The 13,586-nt window shown below is 32.4% G+C and overlaps 1 protein-coding gene across 1 annotated transcript; it reads right to left on the reverse strand.

Annotated features, from left to right (window-relative positions):
• On the reverse strand, window positions 852-2,669 carry LOC109235238 (transcription factor MYB108-like). The gene is made up of 3 exons (XM_019401273.1): window positions 2,450-2,669; window positions 1,982-2,111; window positions 852-1,624 (listed from the first exon to the last, which is right to left on the reverse strand). The coding sequence occupies exons 1-3, from the start codon at window positions 2,607-2,609 to the stop codon at window positions 1,099-1,101; spliced, it is 816 nt and encodes a 271-aa protein (XP_019256818.1). The 5' UTR covers window positions 2,610-2,669; the 3' UTR covers window positions 852-1,098.

Consider the following 13,586-nt stretch of genomic DNA (forward strand, 5'->3'; position numbering starts at 1 on the left):
ATATGATGGTGTAAAGCACAAACTTTGAGATGAGTTTACTTCTTTTATTCTTGAAAATAAAAAAACAAATTGGATGATGATGGAATTTATCATATGACGACAATAAAGAGGATGACCACATGGGGTTTGGTGCGATGATTGGAATCTCTCCATCCTTAATCAAAAGTATTGCATGCGGGATTATAGATTTAGGAACATAAGATGGTTGGAGTCTATTCACCATTAGTCTTGCATTCGAGATTTGCGAACGTAAAATCTATCTTTTGTTGGTAGTCATATTCAGTGCGAATTTAAATTAGTTGGTCCAGTGAATTTCAGATATTAATCGGGTATGATAGCATTAATCGTATGATGAAATAAAGAGGATGACCACATGGGGTTTGGTATGATGATTGGAATCTATGATTGGAATCTCTCCACCCTTAATAGGTGCGAATTCAAATTAGTCGGTTGTGTGAATTCAAATTAGTCGGTCAAGTGAATTTCAGATATTGATTGGTTTTTGTGATGTGTGAGGTTGTTTGGGGGTTTGGAGGGGGGTTATCACCTATAGGCCACACTCCTTTTTATATTACATACAAATACTATGAAATACATGTTTCCTTTACATGATTGGACAACACTATGGTCTTTTTCCTTGGCATTTTGAGCTCTCTCTTTCAGTAAGTCACTTCCTAACAGTTTCCTTGTATTTGACCACAGCCTTTTGATCTTTCCTTAGTTACCTTTCTGTGACTAAAGAATCATCTCCTCAATTAATGAATCAACTAATGAATAAGTGTATTCTTAACCATAACTCCTTACTAGAAAAAGAAAAAAAAAACCACAAAAAATTAAACAAGAAATCAAGAAAAGCACAAGTTCTTAATATATAAACACAAAAACTAGCCATTTGATATTTTCTTTGTACAATAAGTATATTAGAGCTAGAAAACTATGAGATTAAGTCATAGTCAGAACTTTTAAAACCTACTATAACTATAACATAGGCATTATCAAAAGTGATATATAGCTATGTAAGTCTTTCAAAATACTATTATTACGATTAGCATTTTTTTTGGCCCTCTCTTCTGACTTTGAAAATTGGCACAAGTCTAGCTAGATGTCTATATCTCCTAGCTTTCTGAATTGCCAAAACTCATCCATGTTCCACAATGATGCTGCAGCCATTTCATCACTAAACCAATGAGCTTCTGCCACCTCACACTCTGAAATTGACATTTCTTGAGATGAAAAATCTGGCTGTTGGCTTAAACTTTCCACATGGTAACACTCATTTTGTACTGAATTATTGTAGATTGTGACATCTTTTGTCATCTCATTAGGCTGCAACTTCAACATATTCATTGAATCTGTTGAATACATTCTTGAATTTTCCTTATCATAAGGTTCTTGATTGTTGATTAAGGGAGTAATTAGTGAAGGATTATGTTTTTCAATGGAGGAAGATTGCTCCATTTTTTCAAGTAATCTTGGCATCCAAAGACTCTTGATTGCTTCAACAAATTTTTTGCTATTACAATCAACCTTGAGTTGTCTTGCTTGTTTTTGCACCCTTGTTCTCCAGTAATTCTTGATTTCATTATCTGTTCTTCCTGGTAAATGTTGAGCAATTTTTGACCACCTGGATTCACAAACATGATTAATAAAAATGACCCCTTATTATGGCATTTGAAAATCAAGAATTATGTGTTTGACAAAGTCAATAATCAGTATCGCACGGTTCAAAACTCGATGGATAATAATTATCTTTCTACCCTTTTTTTAACTTAAATATCAAGATGTGATAATTATCTTTCTACCCTTTTTTTTACTTAAATATCAAGATTTTGTCTGCTTACATAGTTTGAACTCATGACATGTGCCTAACCTATGGTAAGGTTCGAACTCGTGATGTTTAGTTTATATATCACGTATTGCGCTCTTACCACTGGACTGGATCAAAGTCCGAAGAAGACGGAGTTTGGATATCTGAATTTACCTGTTTCCCCATTTGGAGTGAAGTTCAAGGATTAAGAGTTGTTCTTGTGGGGTGAGGTTTCCACGTTTAATATCAGGTTTTAAGTAATTCAGCCACCTCAGTCTACAACTTTTCCCTGTTCTCTTCAATCCTGCAAAAAAGAATTCAATAAAACAAATAAAGATTTTCCTTTTTTAATTTTTAATTTCCAATATTATACACCAGACCCCACTTATAGGAAAATACTGGGTTTGTTGTTGTTGAATTTCCAATATTATACAATTTTCACATATTTTCCATTGCCTATCTCTATAATATTATATTTTAGGAGGAGACCATTAGCTAGAAAATAAATAATAGGAAAAATCTTGTTTTGAACAATAGATGTTTTTCAAATTCAACTATAAGAATGAAAAAAAGTACAACTTTTATGAAAATATTTCTTACTTAAATTCAAGAATAATGTAAAGAAAATGATGTGTTAATTACCAGCACATTTAGCTAAGGCATTCCAACGACCTTCACCATTGGTAGAAATATAATGAATTAGAAGATTATCTTCCTCAAGAGTCCATGGCCCTCTTCTTAACTCAAATTGATCATCTTCATTTGAGGAATTATTACTCATAATTACTATGTTTTTGCTCATATGTCAATAGAAGAGAAGAGTAGAAGAAAATTGCAAGTAAGTTAGAGTGAATGTGAAAGAGAATTTAAAGGCTAAAGAGGTATTTTATAGATGATGACAAAAGTATTTCATATACGTGTCCAAAGGAAAAAACATATGATATGAATAGGGGTATGTAGACCCCATTAAAGAAAGTGTAAATTTCTCCCACATGATAATAAACCAAGATTTAAAATTTATATAGGTTTCAACTGGCTGATAAACTCATAGCTCATTTTAGTTACTGAGTTCGTAATTAAATAAATAAATATATATATAAAAGAAATTTTTTAATATAAATATAGAATTTAAATAAAAACAATTTGGTTTGACAACTCGTATCCTATACTCTAGCTCCGCCCCTATTTTTAAACCATAAAAACTCAAATGGAATTTGTTAATTGATGATGTGGTGATAGTTGGATTGTGCAATGTGCCATTTAGTAAGAAGAATAATGATCTTTGTATGAGCATCAAAGTCTGCTCTAAATGCATGTGGATGGACCCCCTTCTTTTACTTGTGGATGAATGTTGACCATTTAATTACACAATCTTTGCCCCTCTCCCACTTCCAATAAAAAAATAGAGAAACTAAGAAAATTGCTTAAATATAAATTAAGCTAATCTTTTTAGAAAGTTTTAACAGTCTTTTTAAAGTAAATATATAACATGGAAAAGGTTAAATTTCCTCATATTATTCGAAATTCTTTAATTTTCTCATTCATTATACTTTTGGTTCAATCCTATTCTTGTTATTAGCAAATTATCTCGTATATGCCTTTGATATAAACATAGTTTCAACACGAAATGAGTGGATTTAGAAAAATTCTTTATGAAATAAGAGATGGGAGTTTGGGGTGGGGGTGAGACAGAGGCAGAGGTAGAGCTAGAGTTTGAAGCTTATGCGTTTGGTATTCTAGTCCATTTAATTTATTGGGTTCTAAATTAACAATTTATACATATCCAAAGAATATTTTAAGACAAATATAAAATTTGGACCAAAATTACTAAGTTAGGACCAAAATTACTGTGTTCGACCAAACTCGTAACACCTATGCTAGCTCCGCCCCTGGGTTGGGGGTGGGGTGTTTTAGGTCTATTAGTGGTCTAAGTTGTCTCTTCTACTATTGAGTCAAAAGTACACATGTGGATGATGCATTAAGATAAGTACTTAGGTCTTGATACAATGTAAAGAAAACCATATTGAAATGATGGATTTTACATGCAAAGAAAAGCCTTGAGAAAAGGGAGTCAAGAAAAGTATGATCTTGAAAATGAACTTTGCTTTGCTACCTCCTTGGAAATTGATTCCTCTTTCCCTTTAATTTATATAAGAAACGTGCTTGACTAAAATATTACACTATCTTATATTAAAATATTATTTTATTTCCAAGTAAATTAAACGTGGGATTGTGGGGTTTGATCAAAAGGGCGGCAACCATAACTTAGCCAAGAAAATATACAGAATAATAATTTATTATTTAATACTTCAAGATAGTGATGTTTCCTCTGAACCAAAACCTTTGTTTTTCCCAATGTTTATTCTTTAGTCGAGTGGAAATGGCAAACAAATCCAAAAAGTTTGCTTTGTTCAAAGTTTTATTATAATGCTAAGTGCTGAGTATTAGAATAAAATAATACTTTAATTTGAAGGAATATAAGAACATAGATGTCATTGTTGTTATCATGGGAATCAAACAAGTGGTATATCCAATAAGAGTTTAGTGGATGATTCGTAAGAAAGTACCAAGAAGGTATTTGAGAGTTTGAAGGTAGGGGCCAGAATTATATATATATATATATATATATATATATATATATATATATATATATATATATATTGTTCTGGCGCTGATAGATTTTTTGAAAAAGTGATTAATCGGACGAAAATAAAGATGGAGTCCGGTTCTACATGTGTTCGTTACTCGTATTGGTTTTCTGACTAATCCAAATTTGTTTTGCATAAGATTTACTACAAGGAAAGCATTTATTATCAGGATTTATTTCATTTACAAATCCAAAATCGTCAATTAAAGGTGAAGGGATCTAGTTCATCCTACCATAACCTTTGACGGTGTATCAAAGCCATGGTTGCGACCACTAAATAATCAATTGATCCTCCCTAATCTAACTTGTCAAAAAGATATTCTTAACTTTGCTCTTTTTGCTTCTAGAAATTTATTTTACGCAAGATTTTTTTTACTTAATTGGATTATAGGTATGTTCATATGAATATATATCTATTTATTATATGGTTATAGTTATCTTTATACTATTTATGAAAACGATGATAAGTGGAATGAGAGACAGAGAATACTCTACTTTGCCGAAAGAGAACAATTTGATATTAACACTTTTAGTTATGAACATTCATATTAATTCTTTACTAATTTAAGAATTATACATTCACGGGAAACTTAATAAAGCAAGCTATGATAACAATAATAAGACAGGTGACAATCATTTTTTCCATTTATATTTAATTCAATGTCATAGTAGTACCTCTTAATACTTAGATAAATAGACATTCTTTGCCCTTGAGCAATTTTCAAAATTAGCCACAGTCTATAGTAGCTCTATACAATGGATTTCAATAAGTTGCAAAAATAAACAAAAATAGCTAGAATCCAAATTATAAAAAAAAAGCTCTATAGTACAATTCAGTAGGGCAACAAAAGATCAAACTAAAATTGAAACGGAAGCTCTTTAGTATTTTAATGCATAATGTCACAACTAAGCGGTATGATAAAATAGTTTGAGATATATTCCAGCACTCTTCAACTCTTAACTCGATGCTTTGTGTTTGACCTCTGAGAATGGGGAAACTTCTTATAAGAAGCGAGTATTTTACACCTATTAGAGGGCGTAAATGATGCACGTCCAAATTAGTCGAGCTAGTAGTTTCTGATACCGATGCTGAAAAAAATGCATATATATATATATATATTTAAATTTCATGTAAGTCTAATTCCAAACTTAAGAGTTGTAATGTATACTATTGTTTTTTCTTTTAAGTACATTACAATAGTGACAAGAAAGTAGACAACACCCTTCTATAGTCTAAACTCCTCTCTTTTGCCTCCTTCAACTTAAAAAGACAAAAGCAAAAAAAGTCACTCCCAAAAGATAATGAAAAGGAAAAAGAAGGATGTGAAATAATGGAAGTGAATTAAAGTAGAAAGAATGGGAATCAATTATTGGGAGTGGGAAAGAAGTAGAGTATAGAGAGAATTTTATTCTTAACAAAAGGGACATGGTTTCTATTTTGAGTAATAGGGTATAGTGGAGAAGAAATGGATGCTTTGTTTTTAATCTAAATTTGGATATAAATAAAGTTGAGACTATGCATGTGACCTTAGAAAAGGATAAGGAATTGAGTTACTTGGTTTGAAATGAATAGATCCATTTGTTTTGATCCTTTGATTATGATAACATAATACTAATTCCAAATATGATTGATTAGATTGACAATGTAGATACGGACATAAATCAATTACTCCCCACACTACATGTGTTTTCATTTCAAGTGAGCTTATGATTGGGAAGATGACTAGTAGCTCAACCATCACTACAAAAAATTTCTGGAATTAGCTAGGAACTGCATCGTTAGTCTGTCGTTAAATTGCTCGTTTCTGCCGCTATAAATTTTTTTTGTTTAATTACAGAATTTGTTCGCCGCTAAATCTTATTTTTTAGTAATGCATTATTCAAGTGAAAACCTATTAGAACGGTAGGTCTTATCAGTCTACTATTCAATCTTAAGTAACTAAAATTAGGAGGATCATCCAATAGTTTAATTTCTTAACAATTAGAGCAAAAGATTAATCTAAATACATTATGCGAATGAGTGATGCACTTGGTGTTAGGTGTTTGTCCGGATTTTCTTACCATAATTGGTTTCCTATCTCATGAAGGAAAGGGCAACATATTTACCATAATTGGATTTTTCTTTTCATAGATGGAAAATATAATTCTTCCATATTTGGCTAGTCCCTTTTCTTGTAGGAAAAGGTTTGGAGTTCTATAAATTGAGGATCCTCCCTTCTCATTCAGTAGCATCCACAATGTAGCCATATGGGATTTGAGAGTCGTGTTTAGGGGGAGAACTTTACGGGACAAGTGTTAGTGTATCACTTGTGTTTGCCTCTTCGTGAGGTTGTTCTCTCGATATTTTGTACTGTCTTTTATTATAGTGGATTGCTCATCTCCGTTGTGGACGTAGGTCACTTGACCGAACCACGTTAAATGTTTGTGTCTCTTTTGGTATATTTCTCTTTTGTTGTCGGACTTGTCGTCATTCAAGGTTTGCTTTGCTAGATTCCGCATGACACCTGATTTTTCGGTCCTAACAAGTAGTATCAGAGCGAGGTTCAAGACAGGTTCATCTTGGCGGGTTTAGTTCTAGCTGTAACATATTTGACGATAATCGTGATTTTTGTTTGAAAAATTTGACCGAAGTGCTACGCACGTTGAGGCAAACTTTGTGGTGGAGATTTGGAGATGCGACCTGTTGAAGGCTATGTGAAGAAGGTGGATCAAGTTTATTTTGTCAGAAAATTCATGCCAAGGGGGAGAATTGTTAGGTGTTTGTCAAGATTTTCTTACCATAATTGGTTTTCCTATCTCATGAAGGAAAGGGCAACATATTTACCATAATTGAGTTTTTCTTTTCCTAGAAGGAAAATATAATTCTTTCATATTTGGCTAGTCCCTTTTCTTGTAGGAAAAAGGTTTGGAGTTCTATAAATTGAGGATCCTTCCTTCTCATTCAGTAGCATCCACAATGTAGCCATATGGGGTTTGAGAGTCGTGTTTAGGAGGAGAACTTTACGGGACAAGTGTTAGTGTGTCACTTGTGTTTGCCTCTTCGTGAGGTTGTTCTCTCGATATTTTATACTCTCTTTTATTATAGTGGATTGCTCATCTCCATTGTGGACGTAGGTCACTTGACCGAACCACGTTAAATGCTTGTGTCTCTTTTGGTATATTTCTATTTTGTTGTCGGACTTATCGTCGTTCAAGGTTTGCTCTGCTAGATTCCGCATCACACCTGATTTTTTGGTCCTAATACTTGGTTCTTCCAAATAGCAAGTATTCATAGTCCATCTAGTAAAAGTAATTCCTAATTCATCTGTCTCTAGCTAGTGAATCTAATGAAGAAAAAGGAAGAACGGTTAAGTACAACAAAAACAACAAACTCAGTATAGTTTAATAAGTGGGGTATGAGGAGGATAATATGTATGCAGACTTTATCCTTACCTTGTGAAAATAGAAAGGTTATTTTCCATAGACTTCCAGCTCAAGGGATAGTGAAAAGAAAGCAACAAAGAATAACAACAGTAAGATACCAGAAACGAGTGACACAACAGATAGAAATAAAGATCTAAAAGTAAGAAAGACAACAATAATACTAAATACTACTGCAAGACTAGAAAAAACTCTTTATATACCTGTCCACCGTCAACTTTAATTCTCGACCTCCACACTTTCCTTAGTACAAAAGAACTGCTAAGTACAAAAGATTAATATTACTATCTTATGCATCTTAACCCCTTCTTTGCTACTAGGTTAGCCACTCTATTTGCTCCCTGAAGCTATGCTATAGTCGTTAATAATACTTTCTTTATATAGATATGGTAGTAGTTGTTAATTAAATTGATTACCTAATACCTCTCTTGAATGCACATCAATTTAAAGTATTTTATTTTGCATTTGATATTATGTTAGTTTCCAGTGCTTGAATTATTTTTTTAATTAGACAAATAAAAAGATTTTTTTTTTTTTACATTTTCCTTATTTTTGATATGTTGAATCAAGAAAAGAAAAATTGTAAAGTAGTGGAATCCGCAAGGTTGGGGAGAATTTCTACTTTGATGATGACAAGAATTTACAAACTGAAAGATAGATTCGATTCATGACATTTTTAATTTCTTCAGGCACATGATACTTATTTAAAGTTCTTGAATAATCGTTGCCAAAGTCACTGACATTTTTTATTTTTAAAAAATAAGAAAATGTAGTTTTATTGATTTTTGGTGAAGAATTAATTTTTGAAACTAGATTGAAACAACATGTGAGTTATTCTTTGTCGCGCTTAAGCATATGATTTGGAATTTTGGATTAATGTTCTCGATTCATGGCATATGGAATGATGATACAAACGGAATATTTACTTTTTCTTTTTCCTAGATTAAGCTTTCTTCAATAAATATCTTAAGATGATACCTTAGTTTCATCTATCATACAATATATTATATATGTTCATTAAATAAAAAACAACAAAAAAGAAGAATAGAATAAAATCCAAAATTGTGAATTTTTCTAAATATAACTCTTGTCTTCACTTGTCTTTTGGAAAATCTATAATCTACATTACTAGTCTACTACTATCTCGAGTTAAACGACGAAGAATTAACCAAAATAGCAGATCACTAAATTACTTAAAACTAAAAATAGCAGGCAAATATACAATATATATAGTCTATGTATAATTATGTATAATTTATGTAAACCGACTAGAAGAAGTAAATAGTAAAACTGGCTGGCTATTTGTGTAAAGACGTACTTTTTGAACTTCAAGAGGCTGGATTTGCAATCTCAAGCCCGATAACTTATGGGCCAGTATAATTCTGAAGCTTCTCCAATTGCAACATCAATACTTAAGCTGAATATTAGGGGTAAAATTCAGAAAGAGGAATTTTCAGAAACCACTATTGTTTAGTGGCTGTTAACTTCATATAGCTACCATATACATAATTACTTCCTATTGCTACTATTCAGTTGTTACGGTAGTGTATTCGCTATATTCGCGCTGCTGTATTCATGAATACAACAACAAAAAGCGCCAAAAATCAGGTTAGTCCAGCTGTACGCGCATGTATTCACATGTATTCGCGCCATGTATTCATGAATACAACAGCAAAAAGCGCCTAAAATCAGGGCAGTCCAACTGTACGGGCATGTATTCACATGTATTCGCGCCATGTATTCATGAATACGGTAACGACAATCACCTTAAAAATAGGTATGTCCAGCTGTCTAAGAGAGAGGAAAAACATAAATAGCGTATTTCATGCCTTATTTCATGCCTCAATGGTCGTATATACCATAAATACTTATTTTGCTATAAAATATAAAAGGTAGCTATAGAAAATAATATTTTAAAATAATTTTAGTTTATAATAAATAGGGTGTATAGTCATTTTTCAGCACCTGTAATTGAAAAATAGCCATCGTCCTGAAGTTTTATTTGTGGAACTTGAAACTCCAGGATAGAGACATTCGTCGAAGACATGGCCGAAAGGTGGACAACTTGCGCTATTTCTATGAATATTATATAAATTTCCCTTCCTAATATTTTGTGTAACAATTAAACTTTTTTCTTTTGTCTATTAGAAACAACCTCTCTATCTTCTTAAGATAGGGGTAAGGTTGCGTACACACTACATACCTTCTAGAGGCTTCACTTATAAAATTATACTGGGTTTTTGTTGTTGTTATTGTCGTAAATAATTTTTTCTTTGTAATCCAAGATGCAAAAGTCAGCTGATGTTAATCGTTAGGTTTGGAGAAGCACTTTAGCAAGTTACCATTGAAGGAAATTAAAGCTCTGTGAATTTGACAAAGACATTTGATAAAAGTACTTTAACTATATTGGTAAATATTCACCTTCCTAAGTACTTGATATCAATCTTTATATATAACACCAAGAAGGCAAGAAGTGAAGAGAATGAAAAGGAAAAAAGACAAAGAGAAAGTAAATAGAGGCTAAATTCCAAAATTTCAAAGGAGACACTTTTAAGACACGTTCTAACCTTAATTCTTATACTCCTTTCTAATTCTTCACTATTCCTTCAACAATGAATTCGATGCAATTGACTAATTATATTCTTTTTTGAACTAATATTACGTGTTGGTACAAAGACTTTTTCGTTCTTATCTCCTAACCTCTTAATCCTAAACCTTATCCTAATTGTGCTTAAGCTTTATAAAATGGGAAACCATTACATTCAATGCATTACAGGCATCCTAAATTGGGAAATGATGCATGATTTAATTATGTTATATATGTACATTGACATTGTAATGATATTAATTTTTATACTAACAATATTGTAATATTGTAACACATTATAACATGTTACTTAAACATTTTGATCATGTATCTATTAGTGTTTCTCATAGAATTTACATGTAATTACCTATAAGTAATCTAATAAGTGGTGGACTTACCCTTAGGGTAGGGGCGTCATCGGCCCCCAGTAGTTTCGGAAATAATGTATGTATATATATTATATATTTTAAATGACTGATATATATATTTTGATTGGTACCCTAAGACTCAAAGCTTATTAGACAGCTGCCTTGGCCGTTTTTTTTGGGGGGAGGGGAGGGGGGAGGAGGGCACAAATTAACTTTTGTGCTGCCTGGGTTTGATTCTCACTTCAGCATTTGCTCAAATTTTTATTCGATAGTAATGCCCTGCCACTTTTATATCCTGGTGCCGCCTCTGTTATCTAATCGTGTATAGTTTTTTTTACACTGTCAATAAATAGAACTTAAACTCAAAACTCAATAGTCTACGAGATAACTTTTTTCTGTGGTTATCAATGGCTAAGCTTGTTAATATTAGTTTGACATAATTAGTCTTAATTAGCACTAATATAGAAAGTATTCATGCAGAAATACAAAACCCTAGAGCTAGCTAGACTACAAAAAAATAAGCCGGTAAAGATTAATTTCTAGGTAAACTAGAACGAAGAAAAAGAATATTAAACATAAAGTTGGCACAATGCGCCAAAATATCGTTCTTCTTATCATAATTTTGGTTAATCAATAAAGATATGCCTTTTGATAAATAAAGTTGTGATACTAATTATGGTAATCAGTCATTGTCATTTTATGAAAGCAACTAATCTGTTTTGATAATTGGTCAATTAAGATGTTATTCTTTCCTTTCTTTAGGTCCTGGGAAAATGTATCAATTCCTTTAAATAAACAAGAACAAAATGGAGAATTGAAAAGAAAGACTTTACCAATAGCAGTATAGTTCTGTTGTGAAACATTTAGATTCATAGTAACAATTTCGATCGTAATACCCGCAAGCGTTTGTTGAGTCGGTTGGGTAAGTGATTTTCGGAGACCTGTGAGGCTGTGATTGATTATCCTCTCTTCAGCAGCCTCTTCAATTAGAGCTCGTCGTATCGCGCTTGCCTAGTGGTTTACATCTCTTGTATGGTTTGCGAGCTATTACACAGTGAGCAGGTTACCTAGTACACACCCGAAGGATAGCGACTACGAGTTTTCTCGAGAATTTTTCGAAGAAAAAAAAATATATCTATCGTAACAAAAAATGGAAAAAGGAACAATAATTTAAATTCTAAAATTGAAGAGGGGGACACTTTTATTGAAAGATGTCGTGACCTTCTTAGTATATATTCCTCATAGGGAATTCAATAATTGATCAAATTTATTATGCTTTAATTTCTCTTCCCTACATTTTATTTCATTCTACTATATGAAAATGAAGAAAACCTAGTAACGTAGGCTACCACTATTTCCTCCGTACTTTTTTTTTTTTTTTTGTCTCTTTAATGAAGAAAACCTAGTAACGTATGCTTTTTTTTTTCTTCCTTTTTTTAATCGAGGGTATAAAGCACTTCTTTTCTTCTTTAAGGTTGAAAAGTCTTAGGCCCCGTTTGTTTTATGAGATAAGTTTTTTTCATATAGAGTTTCGTTCCCCGAAAGGGATCCTTGGAGCAACGGTAAGTTATCTTCGTGTGATCTGCAGGTTGATGACGTCCAGTCCTACTCTCTATATGAAAGTAGCATGGTCATTAGCAATAATAAACCTAACAAAGGTTGGGGTCGAATCCCACAAGGAGGTGTGTGTTAGAGTGTCACAAATGTGTATAAACTTGATGATTTTTAATGTAATCTTCAGACAAAGAGTGGTTCAATTACTTCTAGAATGACCACAAAAACTAGTTTAGGAATTTTATCGAACACTTAGAGTGCGAGTAAAATATAATTGTAACAAATAAGAAAAAAGTGCTAGCTAGAATTGCTTCCCCTTCGTGTAGGCTATGCTTTTGGGTATACAAATATTTAATTCTAGTCAACGATAAGCAATTGATTAGCCCAAGTAGAAATCACACTATTCCTAGCTAGATTTCGTTAATCAAATGGTTAACCAACTTAATTCATTTCTACTCTTCCAAGCTAGAACAAGCAAAATAGACATGGATATAGTATTTGCAACCACAAAATCAATCAATAAAGCATGGAATAATTAGATAACAGAAAGCTTAATCAAATTTCAAATTTATATTAATAACCCAAAAATATAACCACACTTAGGGTTCATAATCCTAGCTTAATAAAGTTAGCCAGACATACTAAGGAATGAAATGAAAATTTAAACATAATAGCTAAAGAGGAAAGCACGATTGTGTAGAACAATGGTGAAGTCACCCAAATTCCTCAAAAAGAAATCCCGAAAGCTGCTGCACAAAGTAGTCTCCCCAAAAAGATGCCCCAGAATGACTTAAAATAACTATTTATACTAAGTCCTAAAAGTGGACAAAATTGCCCTGTCGGACCAACCGTGAGATGCAGCTGAACCATAACGAATTTCAGAAGCTTCATTTCTTCAACTCTCCATGCTTCTCTTGAACCGTGTCCAATGGGTGGAGCAACCGTGTCCAACGGTTTGCCTAAAAAACTTTTTGCTTCAACTTTTCTCCAATTTTAGCTCTAAAGTGATGACTTCTTGCCCATATTTGATATTCTCCAATTCCAAAGTTCTCACACAATTTCAAAACCTGAAAATACACCATTCACAGCACAATTATCCAATTTATTTCAATAAATAGGGCATTAAACACTATCAAAACATAAGAACAATTAGCTAAAAAGCTAACAAATCATAGGTCATGGGTTCCAATCGTGAAATCAACC

The sequence above is a fragment of the Nicotiana attenuata genome, chromosome 12 (assembly GCF_001879085.1).
Source record: "Nicotiana attenuata strain UT chromosome 12, NIATTr2, whole genome shotgun sequence".
NCBI classification, from domain to species: domain Eukaryota; kingdom Viridiplantae; phylum Streptophyta; class Magnoliopsida; order Solanales; family Solanaceae; genus Nicotiana; species Nicotiana attenuata.